This window comes from Eubalaena glacialis, chromosome 12, assembly GCF_028564815.1.
Source record: "Eubalaena glacialis isolate mEubGla1 chromosome 12, mEubGla1.1.hap2.+ XY, whole genome shotgun sequence".
NCBI lineage: Eukaryota > Metazoa > Chordata > Mammalia > Artiodactyla > Balaenidae > Eubalaena > Eubalaena glacialis.
Window position 1 is genome coordinate 33,422,448 of NC_083727.1, and position 22,424 is coordinate 33,444,871.

At 38.7% G+C, this 22,424-nt stretch overlaps 1 protein-coding gene across 4 annotated transcripts in view; it reads left to right on the top strand.

Moving 5' to 3' along the window:
* ARHGAP18 (Rho GTPase activating protein 18) overlaps positions 1-22,091 on the top strand; it is a 134,113-nt gene extending 112,022 nt beyond the window's left edge. For 2 of the 4 annotated variants that reach the window (XM_061207739.1, XM_061207742.1), the window contains 3 exons: positions 5,747-5,871; positions 9,531-9,595; positions 11,185-12,686. In XM_061207739.1, the coding sequence (XP_061063722.1) occupies positions 5,747-5,871; positions 9,531-9,595; positions 11,185-11,276 (282 nt within the window). In that variant the 3' untranslated portion in view covers positions 11,277-12,686. Of the gene's footprint in view, positions 1-5,746; positions 5,872-9,530; positions 9,596-11,184; positions 12,687-21,933 lie in introns of those variants that run through there. The other 2 variants (XM_061207740.1, XM_061207741.1) reach the window with 2 other exon arrangements.
* Positions 22,092-22,424: the final 333 nt, after the last annotated feature.

The following is a 22,424-nucleotide window of genomic DNA, read 5'->3' on the forward strand; positions in this document are numbered from 1 at the left end:
AAAGTGGGGCTCTGTGAGATTCTGTGAAATAAGCCAAGCTGCTCACCACATCTGCCCTCATTGTAGAGGGAACAAAAGTTCTCTCTTCCTAAGGTGGGCTTCAGTGTTAACTCAGTATGATCTGCTGGTCACACCCTTAATTAACAGTTGAGAGCTTGAGCTTTAGAGAGCTTACATGACTCGCTAAAAGTTCCAAAATGATCTGGTAACATTTTTAGGGTTTTGCACATGGAAAAGAAATCTGTTTCTCTCATCTTCTGCCATTCTCCAGAAGAATCCTGGAGTTGGCAGCAGTGCGGTGTAGACTCTGGGTCGTTTGTGGCCGAGGTTGTGTGTCTAGTCACAGCTCTGTTTAGAATTCCATCTCTGGTTTCACTTAACAGCTCTGACCCAGAGCATTGTTGCAGGTACAGTTTCAAGCATCTGCTTTAGGTCTGGAAACAGTATCTGGATCTACTTGGAGACCCATGTGGAAAATCAAATTACAATATCAAGCACAAAATCTTGTTTCTTTTTCAGACATTCTCTGATTTTTTTTATAGTACTTAAAAAATACCATATTAAAGGAGAAAAATATCAGAACTTATTTCATTGTCAATTAAGTGATTATTAATTATAGAAGTTACTTCAGGCCCTTCTTTAAAATTCTCTGAATCTGTAAGTTGGATAAAAGTTTAAGCATTTAGATAACAAAAGCCCAGTTATAATCAGAACAGACAGTTCAAGACAACAGAGAACAACTTCTGTATCTCCACCTCCAAGTGATGAATATGCCATTTTAGTTTAAGATACCCTGCTAAAATGTCCTTGTTAAATTTTCTAAAATGTGTGTTATATCTGGCCTTTATTTGAGAAAGTTATGTGTCCAATTTGCCCTTTTGAAGATAAAAGGTTTTTTTGTAGTATTAAAAATGTCAGCTTTACATTTAAATTAGCTTTTAATTTAAAAGAAGAAATTAACATTTCTCCTAAGGGTCTGACATTAAATTTATGATCTCTAGAGTGTAAAAATATGAGCAACACAGTATTTATCTACACCTTTTGAGAAAATACTAAAATCATTGTTTATTTTACCAGATAGTAAGAACTAAAATCCTATTTTTAAAAATATACTTTAGTTCAATGGGTAAAACATGTGAGGGCCGTATGAGATCATTTTCTCTATTTTAACAGTCTTTGCGTGCATAAGAAATTAACTAACATTTTGTAAGTTGTAAGATCTTTGTGACTAATTTTTAATGGCATGTTAGTCAAATACTGTTCTTCTCCAGTCCTGCTGTACATCATAAAACTTCAGCTCACAAGCACACCAAAGAAATTTAAAAGTAAGGGACAGAGTCACAGCTGTTAAGGCAAAAAAAAAAAAAGTGAAATAGGAAGGTTACAAAGATTATACTACTCACAGACTTAGTTATTTTTATGGCTCAAGCTAAGAACAGACGGTTTGGCTTAATGATCAGGCATGTTGTGTCTATTCAAAGCTTGGCAGCTCAGTGTAATTAGCATACTAATAGCTTTAGTATTTGATACACCATGATCCTGGAGCTTAATAGTAGTTGTCATACACTATTTAAATGAGAGCTTTGACATCATTTATTGTTTATCATCTTTAGTAAATATCATTTGGCCACCCTTGTCAAGAAATACAGGGAAAACTTTCCAGAAACAACTTTAAATTTTTATTTATTTATTTATTTATTTATGGCTCTGTTGGGTCCTCGCCCCTGTGCGAGGGCTCTCTCTAGTTGTGGCAAGTGGGGGCCACTCTTCATCGTGGTGCGCGGGCCTCTCTTGCTGCGGAGCACGGGCTTCAGACGCGCAGGCTCAGCAACTGCGGCTCATGGCCCTAGTTGCTCCGCAGCATGCGGGATCCTCCCAGACCAGGGCTCGAACCCGTGTCCCCTGCATTGGCAGGCAGATTCTCAACCACTGCGCCACCAGGGAAGCCCTGGGAAGCCCCCACAAACAACTTTTAAACACTTCATCTTTAACCATTACACATTACCAGTTAAACTGATTTCTCCTCCAACAGCAAAGGGCAGGGTAGATTCAAGTTGAGTCAGGCTGTTAATCTTTTTATTGTTGTGAGAATTTGGATGGGATGTATTACCACAGAAATAAACACTCTGAGAATTGTTACTATCTCACACACACACACACAAACACAAACACACACACATACACATGCACTGAGGGGAAGGGTGTGGGAAATGTTTAATTTCATAGCCATAAAAAACCTGTACACACGCCACTCCCCATATGCTGGCAAAAGCCAAAATACAACAATTACCTGACTTTTCACATACGCATGAGAGCTCTCAAGTGCCCTCAGAAGTTGGTACCTGGGCCTCTTCCTTCTAAACTAACAATCAGAGAGACTCCGGATTCCTGTGTTAGATGTGGTGCTATCGGGTACGTCCCCTGACACCACCCTGATTTCAGTGTTGTGTTTTACAAGAAAGCATGGCCATACTCTCCAAAGTATGATCCCTGACCTCATTTAGAAAGTATAGGCCATGGTCATATTGTTAGGGGTCTTTAGTTGTTCATGAGATGCCTTGGGGGAAAAGTGGCTGCATCCCCAAGCAGGTGCATGCTAATGTTGGTTACTCTCTGCAGGACCAAATGACTGAATTATCCCTTGTAGCATCTTTAATTCCTTTCTTCTATTCTCTTTTCCTCCCTGTCTTTTCCCAGTAGCAAGGGGAGTAGTAGTACCATGTGGTAGATAGAAGCAACTTAACTTGTTTCTTTCAGACAATATTCCTAAGACTATTTTCTGCTATTAAGGAAAATACTCATTGGTATAGTTTATTTTATTCTGGAGAAATTTTACTTTTATTAGCATACCATTTTTAGAGAGAAATTTTATATATATATATATATATATATATATATATATTTTTTTTTTTTTTTTTTTGCCGCGCCGTGCAGCGTGCGGGATCTAGTTCCCCAACCTGGGATTGAACCCGTGCCCCCTGCATTGGGAGTGCAGAGTCTTAACCACTGGACCACCAGGGAAGTCCCCAGTGAGAAATATTTTTGAGTGACTCATGTAATCAGTAAACATTGATAGATGGCTACAGATGTGACTCAGATATGTGGCATGTAACTAGAATACAGGTGTCATATATTAGGATCTCCATCATAAAAGAGATTCAGTGGAAAGAGGAAATTCCTCTTGATTCTATGGAGTCAGAAACCCTCCATGGAGTGTTTCATGCGGTTTGAGGTGTGTGAGCTGGGCCTTGAAAAATGGATAGGTAGCAGGGGATATTTCAGAAGGGGAGGAGATAAAGATAGGAAAGCATGCCGTTTGTAGTGAATTTTGACTGTCCTTTTTTATCCAAAGAATGGAATATGCCACAAGGAATAGTGGGGGAGGCAGGGAGCAGAGGAAGGTTGCTATATTCCTGAACTCTTTATGGCAACATATTATTTTTCTGGATCATTTTGCTTGTATAACTCATTTATTGTAGACCTTCTATATATAAAAATTTAATCATATCAACTTACTTCACTTTAAATGTCAGCATACGTTTGCCTGCCTTTTTTGATATTCTAGGGTTGTATAAGATGTAATTATGGAAACAGTTTTTGCTGCTATTACTTTCACCAAAGAAAGCCTCTATGTAAGGATATTTGGCACTATGACTTGAGCAGAATTTCCTAACTTTTAAATCAGCATAAAGTAGATGTTGATCTGCAAACCCCAACCTGCTGTTTAGGACCCTCCTATAGTATAATAATAACAACAGACTAACAGACTCCAAAATACTGATACTTGTTTCCCTGAGTAGGCAAGGTGGATTGGATTTTATGAATACAGACTCAGTGCTTCAACTGTTGCTATTACAATTTTCGCTCCAACGTTCGAGTTGTCAGGCCCAGCTTATTGTTTTTCACCTCCTATGAGGAAACAGTTGAGGCCAGGACAGCAGGCAGAATGGCCACAGCAGGATATAAGCTAGAGATGAACCCCAAGGGAGAAGTGCATGTAGCGTAATCCCTGAGTTATAAGATACTTCATTGATTGAATAACTGCTTTGGAAAAAGGTAACAACACTACTACATGAAATGCCCCATCCATTGTAAGAAGCAGCTCATTTTTCAAAATGTTACAAATGAAAATAAAATCTGTCTTAGAATCAAGGAAAAAGGCAAATTAGACCTGTAAACTAGAGGCGAGGTGGAGGTCAGAGACTAGATAAGGTATCAGGCCAAAGTACAAGCCCCAGAAATTGGAAGTCCACAAACCAAGCCAAGGGTCCAGGCTGGATGGGAGAGATGGAGCAGGAGTTGAGGGGTCTGGGCACAGCTCGGGATCAGGACGTCCTTTAGGGATTGGATTGAGCTCAGTATCCCCAGGGAGAGGAGTCATACAAGGCTGCTAGGAATGCAGTCCCTCGTCTAGTCTAGCAGGATGGTGAGCGGGCAGGACCACGTGCTTTGTCTTTGTCTGGCTTGGAGTGAGTGCACCCTTTGGGGCTTCACCGAGTGGTCAGGTGAGGGCGCAGGCTGTGTCTACAGGTTGAGCAGGTGTTTGTAGCCTTCAGGGAACGGAGCCATTGTCGTATGCCGTCCTTTTCTCCCTTGATAGTCCTATGCAGTATCGCTTTTCTTTGTTATTCCGGCACTACATCTCAGATGTTACTAAGAAGCAGTCTTATATCTTTTGGGGGCACCTGCGTTTTTATGCAGCCCGATCTAAAAATCATCTTATTTTTGTTAAACGTTGAAAAGAATCACGTTAATTCCATCTGTGGTATATTTATACTTTGTTTAAAAAAAGAAAAATTCAAGACCATATACATTTAAAAATGATAATATGAGCACAAAAATAATATTGTGCAGCAAAGGACTTGTGTCTTATTTATTTACTAGGTAAGTAGACTTAGCACAATGCCTGGTACTCAGTAGATGCTTAGTAAATTTTGGTTGAATTAAACAGGGTGTTTGTAGTGTTTAAAGCATTATGTTTAAACATAATTTGTGTATGCTGTTTGGTCTAAGATCTGTTCAAGAACATATGGTTATAAATAATAAATTAGTATTTATTTTAGCAGAACCGTTAGGACTTAATTAAGCCTAATATTTTGAATGCCATAGTTGATATTTTGATATTACAATCCTCAAAATCTTTCTCTGATAACCTTCCAAATACATAAAATGTTCTTAACATCTGTGGGCCAAGGATTTAGAATGGGTCATGTCACGTTCAAAGCATGCGGTCACAGTGTGTGCTCATCAGCCAAGTGAGGAGCAGACATAATAAAAGTGTATTAGAAAAGTGTGTTTCATTTATTTTAATACTCTCAGGGACAAAAATTTTTGTGAAATTTTGTGAATGTGCAGAAATATTTTTTAAAACGCCTACATTGCAATAGCATGCAAAGTAACTTCTTTCTGATTCAATTTCATAAATTGCTACATGAGGAAGCACCCTCTAGTAGATAACACTCAGAAATCAGCACTTAATATGGCAGTATGGTTATTGCTGTCATTCTTTACATCTTTAAAAATAATTAAGCATTACTGCACAGGCATTATGAAGTTCCCCTATCACCATTAAGAGGATATTTGAGGTTTGATGTAATTTAGCAAATTACATTATATAGTAGTTAAGGTTTTTATGTAGTGAAGTAAAATGCGTAGTAGTTAAGTACACTTACCGTATAATGCATTGTACAGAGTTACATGTTCCAGCTGCTGCCAGCTTTGTTCCAGTGTCATTATTGCTTTGCAGGCTGACGTTCCTCAGGGAGTGATTCGAGTGCAAGCTCCCCATCTTTCGAAAGTTTCCATGGCAATACAGCTAACTGAAGAACTCAGAGCCAGTGATGTACTTGCCAGGTTTCTCAGCCAAGAAAGGTAGAGGCCTGTTTTGTTTTAATTATTCCATGGTATAATTCACTTGCTCTCTCCTTCCCTCCCCTCTTTTTTTTTTTTTTTTTTTTTTTTTTAAACTGTGGCTGGTGTGAGGGCTTAAAAATGTTGTCTTCCCGGCAGAAAACAAAAGCAGACTTAACAATTAGACTGTTGGAATGAGTTGAGTTCATTGGGTGTAGTTTGTGTTCAAGTGGAGCCTATTTCAAGCAGGAGGTCTGTGCACTCCTTCACTGTGCCTGCTGTGGGCTTGGTACATGATGCCACTCAATATTCTCTCCAGAATATGGTGATTGGAGGTTAATTACTGTGTGTAGGCTGTTAGGAAAATCACTAATTAGGATACAGTGGGATTAAAATAAACAAAAGATACAACTTCTTCTAGGAAGTATAATGAATACAAAGAAATGCTTAAATTTTAAAACAGAAGGTATAAAGAATTGAGAGGGGACAACCGGTCCCTGGAGCTCTGAAGTCACCAGGACAAAGCACACTGTCCTCAGTAGGAACGACCAAGCCTGCCCCTCTGTGTGCAGCTGGTGGGGCAGGAGGAGTCCTCTGAAGGTCATTGGCATCCCTCCCATGTACACTTTCAGAGACATTTTGCGATATCTTTTCTTGAATTTTAGGGGTTCGAACAGGGTATAGGCATTTCAGTGTTCAAATTCTTATTTTTAGCTAAAATTATATTTTAATGCTTCCCCCCCATTTCCACTCATTGAAATAAACAAATCTAATTTTTTTTTTCTTTTAAAGACAGGGACATCAGGGACGTTGGCCTCTTAGCTTCTGTATACTCTGTCTCCCATAGAATTTCATCTCCTCAGTCTAACATTCAACTTTTCTGCCAGAACTTCTCCAATTTTAATACAGAACTACATGTATTTAATACGTGTCTGCTCTGTCTACGGCTCTCTGCTAGATGTTGGAAGGGTTATAAAAAATATTTTAAACTGTCTTCCCTCAGGGTTTGTAAATTGGGAGAAGAGATGAGCCCATGCAGTTAACAGATGGTGATGAAATAAAAGAGTGTCTTATTGCTAATTCTGGGCTTTCAGTAAGCCAGCATAAACTTCCCTCTCAACCATGCTCTGAAGGAAGTATTATCTTACTTCTGTTATACTGATAAGAAAACCAAGATTTTGCAAGGTCATGTGTTACATAGGTGGTGGAGTAGAGCTGAGTTCTAAATCTGTGGCTTCTGTCCCCCAAGGAGGTCCGTTAACGCCTCTCCATACTGGCTCGAGCGCCTAGAGGCTATCATGAATCTGGGGGCCATTGGTGCAGAGTCTGGGACTAGATGGATTTTGGGGGGATTAAAGTCCTGGGCCAGTTGGAATTTTGGGGGATTAAGTTCTGGGAGCAGTTGGAATTTCTTGGATGTCTTTGCTCCCTAAAAGTTCTCTCCACTTCAAGGGAGTCAGTCCACTTCCTCTCTACTCCCTGTGGTGACCAAGTAGATGCCATTCTTCCCACCGGGGATGACTTCCCACCCTCTCCCAAAGGGTGTACTTGAAGATCTGGCCAGACTTCAGATATAAGCAGCTCTTCCAGGCTAGACATGGTTTAATTTACACAACATTTACTTGCAGGACCCAAGTGCTCAATTTAATCTGTACTTGTGTTCCTCTACTTGTAGATGATACAAGGTGTGACTCTGAAGTTGTATGATATATTCCACTGTGACTTCAATATTTAGGGTAGAGTAGTAGGCATATTCTTATAAGAAAGCACCAGTTTTGTGACAATTGCCATTTGCATATTTGGGTTTTCTGCTTGTGGTGCTTTGCTACCCCCTTAAGTGGAATCCCTTCTCCTACCTCCCCCCTTCTTGCCATCCTGCTCCACCCAGAGGGAAGTCTGATAAGCATCTTGGTCCATTTGCCCTTTCCCCCCAGTCCTCAGCCCTTTCCCTTATGCTTGGGGATGCCGGCAGCAGATGATCTGGATCCAAATACCAGCTTTTCCTGACTCACCTTAGGCTAGTTTTTATAATCTCTATAAGTCTCAGATTCCTCATTGTAAAAGTGGGCCAGCATTATAGCCTTGTGATAATTAACTGGGAAAATGACCGTGAAGCACATAGCATTATCTGTCTGGGCCATCTAATAAGTGAAATTCTCAGTTAAGTGTTTATATGTATCTTCTTTCACCACTTTCCCCTCCTCCCATTTGCATTCCGCTTGTATAGGGACAGTGGGAAACCCTACTTCCCTCCATCCTTTTCTACCCCTTCTTTCTCTACTGAAGCCAAGAACACATGAATGACATGAAATAAATGCCCAATGCGTTCACCAGTCTTTGATAACGACTGTTGTCTTTTCTCTATGGATTTGTTGATTAGTATTAAGTGAAAGCTCATGTATACCAGGAAATCCAGTTCAGGTTTCTTTAAAGTGGAATAAGAACATAGATACTCAAGAAGCAATCTGAGAACAATATCTGACTAGAATTTTTGTTTAGTCTGCCAAAACATTCCACTTGGTTTTCATGAAATAATGACTCTTTTTATACTCATAGTTTATCGGGTTATGTACTATATTAAAAATGAAAATATAATTATTACATTATTTGTTTTCAAGAATAAGCATACGCCAGTTTGAACACGAAGTGAATTGCCTCTTGGTCAGGATACAGCTTAGAAGGGCGGCTCTTAAGCATGAGGACGCCCATAGCCCTGAGCAGTCAGTGTGTCATGGACAGCAGAGTAGATCGAGCTGGATAACCAGATGAGCCATTAAATGGTTGGTTAGGAAAGCCTCTATGTACTTTTTTTTCCTAACGGTTTGGATAAAAGTCAGACCTGGTTTTCTCTTCTCAGTTCCAGGGAGTGTGTCCTCAGGGTCTTCTGTCAGTGGTTCGCAAATCTTTCTGTGTATCAGAGTCCCACCAGAGAGCATTTAAAAACCACATTCTCGGGCTTCATGGAGACATATTAAATCAGAGTTTCTAGAGCCCTGGATCTGATTTTTAGCAGGTTTCCCAGATATAGAGATTTTTGTAAACCACTGAATTTTACCCATTTTTATTGTTTGAACCTAATGTTCTGGGGAGTTTATTCTTTGAAAAGTATAAACCTGTACGTGCATCCTACTCGTAAAGTCTTCATAATGAGTATTTGCTTCTATTTTGAGTGTGTGTACCTCCTGTATTTGGACGGTCAGCACAGAGAGGTTTATGAACCCTGTCCTAGTCTTTATATTCATCTTGCGGACTATTAGAGCGGTCAGCACAGCAAACCCGTGATAAATACCTATTGAATAAATACAATGTGAAAACTAAGGTGGAAACGTTACTTCTTACGGTTTTATGAGGACCTTTTTGGCCCCTATGCAAAATAGATGACCATATTAATAATTTTATTGGCAGCTAAAATGTTGTTACTTTTCTTTTTAACTTTACAAATTTAGATACTGATTTATTATTTCACCTTCAGATGTACAATTCCATTTGTTTATTTTAATTTACAGGCGTGACATTATTTTTTCAGCACATTTAACAGGTGGGAAAATACAAACGTGTAGATAATTACTGTATGTCTAAGTTATGAATTTTCCATACAAGCTAGAATTCCCCAAGGACATTAAAGTGATTTACTTGCAAGCTGTCTGATGAAGCAACTAATCAGTTTGTTTTATCCCTAGTAGTGGGGTTGCCCAGACTCTCAAGAATGGGGAAGTTTTTTTGTATGAAATTGGAGGAAATATCGGTAAGCGCTTTTTTGTTGTTGCTATTTATTTATTTATTATTTTATTTATTTTTGGCTGCATTGGGTCTTCGTTGCTGTGCGCGGGCTTTCTCTAGTTGCGGCGAGCAGGGGCTACTCTTCGTTGCTGTGCGCCGGCTTCTCATTGCAGTGGCTTCTCTTGTTATGGAGCATGCGCTCTAGGTGCCTGGGCTTCGGTAGTTGCAGCATGCGGGCTCAGTAGTTGCCGCACGCAGGCCCTAAAGCGCACGGGCTTCAGTAGCTGTGGTGCACGGGCTTAATTGCTCTGCGGCATGTGGGATCTTCCTGGACCAGGGATTGAACCTGTGTCCCCTGCACTGGCAGGTGGATTCTTAACCACTGCACCACCAGGGAAGTCCCGGTAAGCACATTTTTTAAATCTTGCATTCCATATGCTGATTTGACATTGCCAGTGGTTATTATTTATATCTTTGGGAGAGAAAAAGAAATTAGAAGTAAAATATAGCAAACTGTAGATAGTTGATGAATATTGTGGATTTTTTTTTAGTGGTCTCACCTTTCTGTTCTGGCTCTTTAGAGCTTCTTTGTACAAATGCCTATCTATGTGGAACCTGAGCCAAAGGCAGGTTCCCTAAAATAGGAATAACTTCTAAAATGGTTAATGCAGTTTTTCAAAACTTTTTTCTTTTTTTTATACACTGATGGCACATCTTAATAAAGGAAGTAATTGAGCTCATTTAAGACCAAGATGACACTTTTATTATGATACAGTACTAGATATATTTAGTGAAAGCAGAAGTTATTTTTGCCATTGTTGATTGCCTACTAAATAATATACATATGCATACATAAACATATTGTTAGCTTATGAAATAGAAATAAGATAAATGGATTAGTTTTGACCATGTCTCATATTTTATTTTCCCACGTGTAATTATCAATGGGTTGTACTCATCTTCTTATTAAAATTCAAAATAAACTTTTTCTCTTATTTTGACCTTTAAAAAGGTAAGAGTGAAATTGTCAACAAATAAATGAAATGGTGTTTAATTCAAAATAGTAATTGAAAATATTTTAAGATAAGTTTTTAGAATTTTTTTCTAAGACTTAAAAATTTTAGTAAACATTGAAAGTTGAATACAAGAATGTGAAGACTCCTAAAAATTTAAATAAACCACAACTCCACTAGAACTCTGTATTGTTAACTCTATTAATCAAGATTAAGTATTAGAAAAAAAAAAAGATTAAGTATTAGTATATTTGATTTTGCATTTTGCTATTAGATATTGGGAATTAAGCATGGTTTCTTACTTAGGCCAATTCAAAACGTTGCCACTCTTAATAAAGGTGAATAAGCTTTTAAGGAAGCATTTAAAAGCCCATCACAGAATTTTCAACTTCCTAAATTAATTTGAAACCTGCACATTTAGAGAAGAACTACTCAGTCGACTTTTCCAATATTTGGCCAAGCCTTATAATATTATGGGAGACAGGAAAAAATGAGAACTATTTCGAAGCGTAAGACTTCAGAGTTAAACCACTAGGCTTAAAGTTAAAATTGCATCCCTATCTCCCCACTGTATTAAACTGATGCAACATCTCTTTACTAGGGGAACGCTGCCTCGATGACGACACTTACATGAAGGACTTATATCAGCTCAACCCCAATGCTGAATGGGTTATAAAGTCAAAGCCATCATAGAAGTCTTACGCTGCAAATAACCGCAAGGACTTCCTTAGTCATATTTGCTGGGTCAAGAGTGTAAATAAAAGAAACAGTGGGACACTTTTATTATTCAAATGTACCTGACTCTTGAATAGTGACACACTCAAGCTTTAAAAAGTTATAGATTTGTGCTGCTGCCAGATTATGTTAATTATTATTATTCATATTATTATTAGAAAACATCTCTGGAGTGAGAAGAAAGGGGCTTATTTAGCTTGGAGGCTATTTTCATACACTCTGTGGAATGTGTCCAGAAGTGACATCATTTTTTTTTTAATGTGAAAATATACTCTCTTCCCTCTCTTTTTTTCTCCTAAAATAATACATACAGTAATATATGCTTTTTCACCTTTCTCTCCTCCTGACATCTGCCTTCCCCCAAATGGGTTTACTTTTCAACCAAAAAGGTAACAAATACCAGGTATGGCAATTTGTAAAGACAGTACCTCTTAAACCAGACTGAATTCAACAGTATTCCTGTCTCTATTGAATGTTAATATTTATCTCTTTGAATCATTTGTTCAAACAATAGCATCCCACTTCTTCCCGCTGTATCACATGAAGTGATTTGCATTTTTTTTCAGTTCATCTGACATATGTGCACAGAACTGTATCCGCTATCAAGAAAATAGAACTGTCAGAAACTGCCAATTATTACTGCACCATTTAAGACTTACATACTCAGAATAAATAAAAAATATCCATGTGGAATAACTGGATTATGGATAACAAGAGAGTGAAAGCCAGATCACTTCACGTATGCTGTAGTCTTCTAAATGAAACTTAAAATGTCATAGCTGGCTTTACCTGTTGTCATATTAACAGTACAAATATGCATGATTTATGATCCAGTAATTGTTGAGAATGTATTCTGCTGAAAGAGGGATTTTTTTTTTTTTTTTTTTACTCATAAATAAGTCAACAGTAAGAGTTATTCTTCTGGGTATGACACAGTCATATGAACAAGCTTTTGTTTGTGTCCTTATTTTAAATAATCAGAGCAAATTTATTAAAATGCAGTGGAAAGGACTATTCCTAGGGATTTTAATGCACAAACCATATTGTGAAAAGAGATGAGCCTCTGTACTGTAAATAAGAGGAATGAAGTGAGAGAGAAATGTTCAATACTTTTTGAGTTTAGAGTGTAGTAAATAAAAGGTGATGTAAATAAATGTTGCACAACTGTGTTTATGATACTTTTATTAGGACTTTAGGAAAAATTGCACATTCTCAGAAGCTCTTGATGTCACTCTAATTAGGAGGGAAAAATGCTGCTAATGAGAACAGTCGCAAATTTTAATTACAAGAGCAGCCTGTGGATATGATCACTTAAATATCTTTGTGGTGATTTGTGCCATTGCTTTTTTATTTAAAAAATTTTTATAATTAAATGCATTTTTCTAAATTATCTTCTCTTGGAATTATTACTTTTAACCCTATCCGTTCATGAGTATAATAATGGACTATTATTGTTTTTGTTAAAAGCCATTTCTACTCTTTTACTGTTCCTATTTATTGTTCCTGTGTAATTTTTAAAGTGGGAAGACACGTGGGAGATTTAAACTTGTTTCCTTTCTTTTTTTTTCCTTATGCAAATTTCTATTCTTTAGGATTTTTCAAAACACACTGTATTCTATTTCTGATTTTGACAGTATATATTAATTTCTCAGTTGGTAAAATGTTTTATTAATATTTTCATTTAATGAAGACAATTAACAATATAAAAGCAAAATCAAGTGCTTAAAGCATTTTAGGGGTGCCCAACTTAAATAAAAGACAGGGGTGAATATGATTTAGATAAATGACTGCCTAAAGCATGTGTCAACTAATTGTCACCACATTTACTACTCACGGCAGGGAGTGGGGAGACACAAGAGGCTTTTGATAATGAAGAAGTAGCAGATCTTGGTAAATAAACATGAAAATGCCATTTTATTTGAGTCCTTCTTAGAACTCATGACCTGCGTTCATTGACATTGAACAGTAAGTACTGCATTTAAATAACCAAGAAAAACGTCTATCTACACTTATAAAAGAGGAGAAACTTTAAAGTGTATAGTCTCAAATATAAATGCCCTTGCATTTTCCCAAATGCTTTTTCTGTAATTTTCTTTTTTTCTAGTGAATTTTAAATCTCTGGGTAGATTAGTTTTTATTCGTTTGTATGAGAGGGAAAATAAAAACAACAAATATATTTGCTTTGCCTCTCAAATATCCTAATTCTTAAGTTGCTGGTGAAAAACAGAGAGCTGGTATTTATAGAAAACTGGTTGCCCTGTTAATGTTTTGGAAGTGCTTCCTCTTTTCTGAAGGGGGTTATTATGAGTCTTCACAATTGCACAATATTTGCTTACTGCTGCTATAGAATTCAGTGTAAACTCCTTGCTAGCACTCTTTGGGAAAAGCAGTTTATTTTACTGACTTTATGGGATTTTTCATTACTATCTTTTCCTACTTTTCAGATTAGACTGGTTTGTGCTTTCTTCCTCACTGTCCTGATTTCTCACCTTTTGATCAGTAGGTGGCACTGTTGGTCAGGAATTCCTTCGCAGCTAAACTTGGAAGTTTTGAAAGTGAACCTGAGTTCAGAGTATGCGGTTAAGACTCAGTGCCAGGCATCTGCAAGACAATTAGGTAAGAACAGCATGGATCGCTCTCTCAGATCCCTGATTGTGAAAATTGTAAATAATAATTCCAAGGTTTCTATGTTCAGTCTGTTAGTCTGCTTTTATCCTTAACTTGCTGAGTGGAGAGGGAGGGTGGGAGGAGGGTCACAATTAAATGGTTTTTTAAATTAATTAATTAATTTATTTATTTTTGGCTACATTGGGTCTTCGTTGCTGTGCACGGGCTTTTTCTAGTTGCAGCGAGCGGAGGTTACTCTTCATTGCGGTGCACAGCCTTCTCATTGCAGTGGCTTCTCTTGTTGCGGATCACCGGCTCTAGGCACACGGGCTTCAGTAGTTGTGGAGCGTGGGCTCAGTAGTTGTGGCTTGCGGGCTCTAGAGTGCAGGCTCAGTAGTTGTGGTGCACGGGCTTAGCTGCTCCGCGGCATGTCGGATCTTCCCGGACCAGGGCTCAAACCTGTGTCCCCTGCATTGGCAGACGGATTCTTAACCACTGCACCACCAGGGAAGTCCCACACAATTACGTTTTGGCAATGTCTATTTCAAGCAGAAGGATCATGATAAGAGGAAGACAGTGAACCAGGAAATTAAAAAGAGAGATGTCTAAGAGGACATCATAACCTCTGTCTTTAGTGTATGTGTGCTTGTTTCTTCATTCAACAAATATTTATTGGGTACCTACATGTATGTGCCAGGCAGGCTCTACCCTTGAGGTACATCAGTGAGGAAAAGAGCTCTGCTCTTACATTCCAGTGGAGGGAGACAAATAATTAAATACAATGAATTAATAAGTACAGTCAGCCCTCCATATCCAGAGGTTTCAAGGATCAAAAATATTTGGATGTTTTCATGAATCCTCTAGATGTTTGAGTCAGGAGAAGGCAGGGAGGCAACTATGAGAAATCTGCCCTTTTTTTATTCAGCATCTGAGGACTGCAGCTGCAGAGGGAAATTACTCAGTAAGGCAGAGGGCGTGTCCTGGCTTAGTAATAAAACAGTTTAGTAGTAAAGGCTCAGATATTCCATACATAAAATACTCCAAGCAAGGTTAATGGGCAAGTGTAGACTCATTCAGCTGATCCAAATGAGAACAGATTCAGTTATTACAGGTATGAAAGCCTCAAGAAATTATCTTTTTGCAAAAGAAATAGTAAGTGATTTAACAGTCCCCATATATGTTAATGTTGCAAGTGTATTTGTATCATAATATGTAACATAACTGTGTAACAAAAATATCTACAATAAATCTTTCAGTATTAAAAAAATATGTATTTGGAAAAAAAAAGAATCCAGAAGTTCCAAAAAGCAAAATAAATTTGCACACTCTGGCAACTATTTACATAGCATTTTTATTGTAGTAGGCATTTTAATAATCTGGAGATGATTCCAAGTATATGGGAGGATGTGCACAGGTTATATGCAAATACTGCACCATTTTATATAAGGGACTTGAGCATCCATGGGTTTTGGTATCTGCCAGGGTCCTGGAACCAATCCCCCGCTGATACGAAGGGATGACTATAAATAAAATTATATGGTATGTTGAAAGGATGGAAATACAGTGGAGACAGAAAAAGGATGAGCAGGGAATGGGACAAATAATGGAGGGATAAGCTCATTCCAGTAGTAAACAGGGGGTCTCACTGAACATCTGAAAACTGAGCAAAGACTTGAAGGAAGTAAGGAAATTGCCACATGGATATCTGGAAGAAAGCATTCCAGACAGGGAATAACCAGAACAAGGACCCAAAGGCAGAAGTGTGCCTGGCTCACCAAAGGTTAGCAAGGATGCCATCATGGCCGGGGTGGAGTGAGAGCCTGTGAAAGTCATGGATGAGGTCAGAGAGGGAACACTGGGGTGAGCGTGGGCGTGAGACCATGGAGGGCCTTGTATCAGGGCGACCATAATTTATTCAAATCAAAACATTTTTGAGAGTGAAACAGGGCACTGTTGGTGAGGGCAGTAGCTGTGGAGTGATGAGAAGTGATCAGATTCTGCATATATTTTTGAAGGTAGAACCTGCCGGGTTTCTAGTAGGAGAGAAGGGGGAGGCATTTTCAATCGAGAATAACCACAAGATTTTTGACGCGAGCAGTTGGAAGGATGGAGTTTCCAACAACAGAAATAGGGACGAAGAGGGTAAATGAGGTGTTCTGAGGGAAGAGGGATTCAGGAGTTCATCGTGGATGTATTGAATTTGAGATGCCTGTTGGACATTCAAGCGGTAATGTCAAGTAGGCAGTTATCTGCGCAGAAACTCAGCAGAGAGGTCTGGGCTGGAGTGACTGGCTTGTAAATGGACTTGAACCATGAGCTCGCGTGAGATCACCAAGGGAATGAGTGTGCATATGGTAGAAAAAATAACCAGGAGTGGAGCCTTGGAGCTACCCAACATTAGAGGTGAGAAAAAGGAGAAGGAACCAGGAAAAAGACTGAAGAGAAGAGACCGTTGAGATAACCAAGAGATTGTGATGTGCCAGCAGCCAAGTGAAGAAAAGCTATTGAGGAAAGGGGGTGATGGTGATGTCAGAGGCTCCTTATGGCTCAGATGCAATAAAAGCTGGGAAGAGACTCCTGGACTTAACCTATGTGAAGGTCATTGTTGACCTTGCTGTGCAGTTTAGGTGAAGTGATAGGGATGAAAGACTGATTAAAGTGGGGTTAAGAGAAAGCAGCAGCAGAAGAATCAAAGCCTGTGAGGATGGGCAGCTCTTACAAGGAGTCTGCTACATAGAAACAAGTAAATGAGGTGCTAGCAAGCAGAAGAAGTAAGAGGGGGTATAAAGAGGGCCTTGAATGCTGGGCTAAATGGTTTGGGGAATTTAGGCAGTTAAATACTATTTGAAGAGGTGACATAGATACTGGAGCCAGCCTACCTGGGTTAACGAATGTGACCTAAGTAAGACAAGCTCCTTCCTTATGCCTCATTTTCTACTTTGTATAATGAGAATAAAAGGAATGTTTACTTCTTAGAAGCTTACTAGAATAAGTCAATCCATATAAAAGGGCTCAGCAGTGTATTTTTTGCCTGATAGTGAGTATTCAATAAACTTGTATTTTTATTAGTGGTATTATGATCAATATGATCAGCTGTCAGTCTCATTTGGGGTTATTGGTTCCAATGTCATAAAAGTTTTCCACCTGGAAATCCCTGGCAGTAACTCTTCCTCAGGGTATATAGGGCACTGTAAAGGGCCCAGAAATAATTCCAGAACATCTTTTCTCTACTTGAAGTGAGTTCAGCTCCATTTTAAATACGATTTGTTTCATTTAAGGTAAATAAACTGGCATAAGGGACAGAGTTCTCTTCCTGCATCTGAGACCTAGATGCCCAGGAAGAAAACAGACCCTTAACTGGTTTATTTTCCATACTTGATACCTTTTTTCACTCCTGGGATGGTCCTGGGCATCTTCAGTTGGTGTTCACTGCTCCTGCAGACAGAGGTCCTGCTACATTTTCTTGGCTTTTCTGGGTCTGTGATTTCTCAAATTTCATATTTAATAAATATAGCAATAAGAATTTTCCTTCCATTCCAGTTGGCCTCACATCTTAGAATCTGGATTTGGCATCTAGTTGGTTTGTTTTGTTTTGTTTTTTCCACTTCTGGCCTAAAGTATTGCATGGGGTAACTTGGCTCTGCTAGAAAGGGTTTCATATGAAACACTAGAACCCCCTCCCTCCATGTAATCATTTCTTAAACTCCTTAAGATGTCTTTGAAAGTTTCCATGGGCTGTTTTCGCACGTAGCTGCGTACTGTATAAGAGAAGCAGACTGGCTGCAAGAAAAGCTTCTTCCATGATCTTTCCGACTAAAGCCAATGTGCACTGGCTTTGTCACAAGCAAGCTTTTTATCTTGAGATTTCCAGTCTTGATTTCTCAACCAAAGGAGTTCAGATAAGCTTCAGAGAAAGCAGCCCCACTCTCTTCCATCTTTACTCCTCTTTTAATGTTCACCCCTTGTTGCGCCGAGGCAGCTCAGTTCTGTCTCCTGTTGCATCTCCTATAACCTTTACAAAATTATGGCTTTCATGTAATCTCTGCCTTAAGTCACTACCCCCTCCAGCCAGGGCCAAAGTGAACAAGGCATTTCCCAGGAAGGGAAGTTCATAAGGAGACTCACAGAGAGTGGCCCAATTCTGAATAGTCAGTTAAAATTTTCTCTCTTTCATCTGACAGTCGCCTTGTCACAAATTTAAAAAAAAAAAAAAAAAAGGAAGTGATTTAATCATCACTTGTTCCCTTAAAATGCTCATTTCAATGGGAGAAATCTTGGGGCATCTTAGCTTTGGTTGCTTGTATCACCCAGTTTGTATTCGGCAATTCTACTGAGAATTCTACTGAGAACAAGAAGAATTAATTAACTATTGAGAGATTGTGCATCACTTTTGTCCTAGAATCTTGAAACACATTCTAGGGACATGCATCATTCATCCTCATTCTTGTCTTCATGTTAAGGCAAGGGAAGGAATTCACATTCTTCATCATTAAGAAATTATTAGACATTACTAGGTAATGCCTTAAAGCATACTATGAGTTCATTAGAAGATGTTATTATGATAAGGAATACTTTAAAGTTTCAGAAAGAAATGTAACTATCTATTTGTTCCTCTTTCTTCTCCTTTCCTTTGCTTTCCAAGCATTTTAGTGTTTGCTCTTGCTGCACTGTGGTTTATATTGTGGTAATGTGAAAACCAATCACACGGTATGATGCATTTTCACAGGAGATTACGTTTAGATTTGTGGGGAACATTGATACAAGCTGGTGATAGGGAAGGTATTCTCAGCAAATGAATCTCTGATCTGAGGGAGGCAGAAATGGATGCAACTAACTATATATTTTATTTATAGATAAAATATACTGGGGAGCATAGAGAAAGGGCACCGTTAATTGGGTAATTGTTAATGGAGGTCATGGTATTTAAGCTGGAAGCCCAGTTAGGATACCAAGGACTAGACCAGGCCTGAAAGGATGAGATTCAGAATTAGGCCTATGGCAATGAAAATGGGTGAGAATGGGTTATATTGATGTTGCAGAGTTGGGGTCAAGAGAACTGGATGATTCCATTGGATGGGGAGGAGATAGGTCTCCTAAAGACCCTTAGGAGTGTTCTAATATCATTCTTTTACATGTAGCTGTCCAGTTTTCCCAGCACCACTTATTGAAGAGGCTGTCTTTTCCCCATAGTATATTCTTGCCTCCTTTGTCATAGATTAGATGACCATAGGTGCATGGCTTTATCTCTGGGCTTTCTATCCTGTTCCATTGATCTATATTTCTGTTTTTTGTGCCATTACCATACTGTCCTGATTACTGTAGTTTGTAGTATAGTCTGAAGTCAAGGAGCCTGATTCCTCCAGCTCCATTTTTCTTTCTCAATATTGCTTTGGCTATTCGGGGCCTTTTGTGTTTCCATACAAATTGTAAAATTTTTTTGTCCTAATTCTGTGAAAGATGCCATTGGTAATTTGATAGGGATTGCATTGAACCTGTAGATTGCTTTGGGTAGTATAGTCATTTTCACAATATTGATTCTTCCAATCCAGGAACATGGTATATCTCTCCATCTGTTTGTGTCATCTTTGATTTCTTTCATCAGTATCTTAAAGTTTTCTGAGTACAGGTCTTTTGCCTCCTTAGGTAGGTTTATTCCTAGGTATTTTATTCTTTTGTTGCAATGGTAAATGGGATACATCATACACAAAAATAAACTCAAAATGGATTAAAGACCTAAATATAAGGCTGGACACTATAAAACTCTTAGAGGAAAACATAGGCAGAACACTCTTTGATGTAAATCACAGCAAGATCTTTTTTGACCCAGCTCCTAGGGTAATGAAAATAAAAACAAAAATAAACAAGCGGGACCTAATGAAACTTAAAAGCTTTTACACAGCAAAGGAAACCATAAACAAGATGAAAAAACCCTCAAAATGGGAAAAAATATTTGCAAATGAAGCAACTGACAAGGGATTAACCTCCAAAATATACAAACAGCTCATGTAGTTCAATATCAAAAAAAACAACCTAATCAAAAAATGGGCAGAAGACCTAAATAGACATTTCTCCAAAGAAGACATACAGATGGCCAAGAGGCCCATGAAATTACTAATTAGTAGAGAAATGCAAGTCAAAACTACAATGACGTATCACCTCACACCAGTCAGAATGGCCATCATCAAAAAATCTACAAACAATAAATGCTGGAGAGGGTGTGGAGAAAAGGGAACCCTCTTACACTGTTGGTGGGAATGTAAATTGATACAACCACTATGGAGAACAGTATGGAGGTTTCTTAAAAAACTAAAAATAGAACTACCATATGACCCAGCAATCCCACTCCTGGGCATATACCCAGAGAAAACCATAATTCCAAAAGGTACATGCACCCCAGTGTTCATTGCAGCACTGGTTACAATAGCCAGGACATGGAAGCAACCTAAATGCACATCGACAGACGAATGGATAAAGAAGATGTGGTACATATATACAATGGAATATTACTCAGCCATAAAAAGGAACGAAATTGGGTCATTTGCTGAGACGTGGATGGATCTAGAGACTGTCATACAGAGTGAAGTAAGTCAGAAAGAGAAACAAATATGGTATGTTAACGCATGTATGTGGAATCTAGAAAAATGGTACAGATGAACCTATTTGCAAAGGAGAAATAGAGACACAGATGTAGAGAACAAATGTACAGACACCAAGGTGGGAAGGGGAGGGTGGGATGAATTGGGAGATTGGGATTGACATATATACACTACTGTGTATAAAATAGGTAACTAATGAGAACCTACTGTATAGCACATGGAACTCTACTCAGTGCTCTGTGGTGACCTAAACAGGAAGGAAATCCAAAAAGGAGGGGATGTATGTATACATATAGTTGATTAACTTTGATGTACAGACAAACTAACACAACATTGTAAAGCAACTATACTCCAATTAAAAAAAAAAAAAGAAAGACACCTAGGAGGAAATGGTGGTGCTTTGCATTGAGTCCTAGAAGAAAGTAAGTACTGGTTTGGGATCAAGGGATTGGGACAAGAGAGAGGTGTGTATTATGGGTGTAGAAGGGAGAGAAAATGAGGATATGTTGAGGTGTGTGAAGAGCCTAAACAGTTGGAAATGAAACGTCTTTTAGGTAAGATGTCTTTAAAAGGTGTATATTTAGAAAATGTGTGCATCAAGATGATAGTTCAAGCCATTGGGGTGTACAGTCCTGAGGGCGTAGAGCCAAGAGAGGGCTAAGAACAACTTTGGGGTATATCTCCTTCCACTTAAAGGATCGTAAAGAAAGAGATGCTTTGGAAGGAGCAGTTCAAACCGTAGTAGTAGTGTCAGAAGAGGAAGATCATTGGCATCAGGGAAGACAACAGGTCTAACAAGGAGGAAATGGTCAACTATGTCAAAGAATTGAGAGAAGTAAACCAGATGAAGATTGATTAGAGACAAAGATTGGAGCTGAAGTTTACAGGTTCAAGGCTGACCTTCTAGAGGGCAGGTAGTTTTGAAGTGATGGGAACAGAAGCCTACTGGAGGAGACCAAGATGTAAATAGGACTTGGAAGCTGTGAGTTTAGTGGGATTGTTGAGGGGAAGGGAAAAAGGAAGACATTTTATCAAAGTTTTTTTTTTTTCTCCTTTAATATTTTGCAGAGGGGAAACTTGATTATAAAATAGTTTTCACACATAATTTTCTAATATCTGATATTATCTGTATTTCTATACTTAGTTAATTCAAAAGCTTCTTGGCCCCTGTTATCTAAAATATTGCTCAAGTAATTGAATAACTTTTGAAGAAAACTGTACTAAAGGTGGAAAATTCCCCAAGGACTTTGCCAGTCCTTGGGAGAGATTATTTTTATTTAATTTTGGTGATTTTTAAATTTAAGACTCTTTCCCAAGTTTAAAATCAAATGATGTTAAAGTAAGCATGTTTGGAAGCTCTTGTTAAAGGGGCTGATAACTCTGATATATTAAAGCTTGTTCCACATTAACAGCTCTGTCAAAAGTACCCTTGAGGGCTTCCCTGGTGGCACAGTGGTTAAGAATGCGCCTGCCAATGCAGGGGACACGGGTTCGATCTCTGGTCCGGGAAGATCCCACATGCCGCGGAGCAAGTAAGTCTGTGCGTCACAACTACTGAGTCTGCGCTCTGGAGCCCGCGAGCCACAACTACTGAAGCCCATGCGCCTAGAGCCCGTGCTCCACAAGAAGAGAAGCCACGACAATGAGAGGCCCCCGCACCGCAACGAAGAGTAGCCCCTGCTCACTACAACTAGAGAAAGCCTGCGCAGCAACGAAGACCCAATGCAGCCAAAAATAATAAATAAATAATAAATAAATATTTTTAAAAAATACCCTTGGTTGGGAGATGTCGCTGTGTCTCTTCCTGCCTTTCTGCGTTGCCACATATAAAAGAGTCATTGCTCTGCCCACTATAATCTATCTAGCAAAACCTGAGGGATATATATTAGATACATTGGAAAAT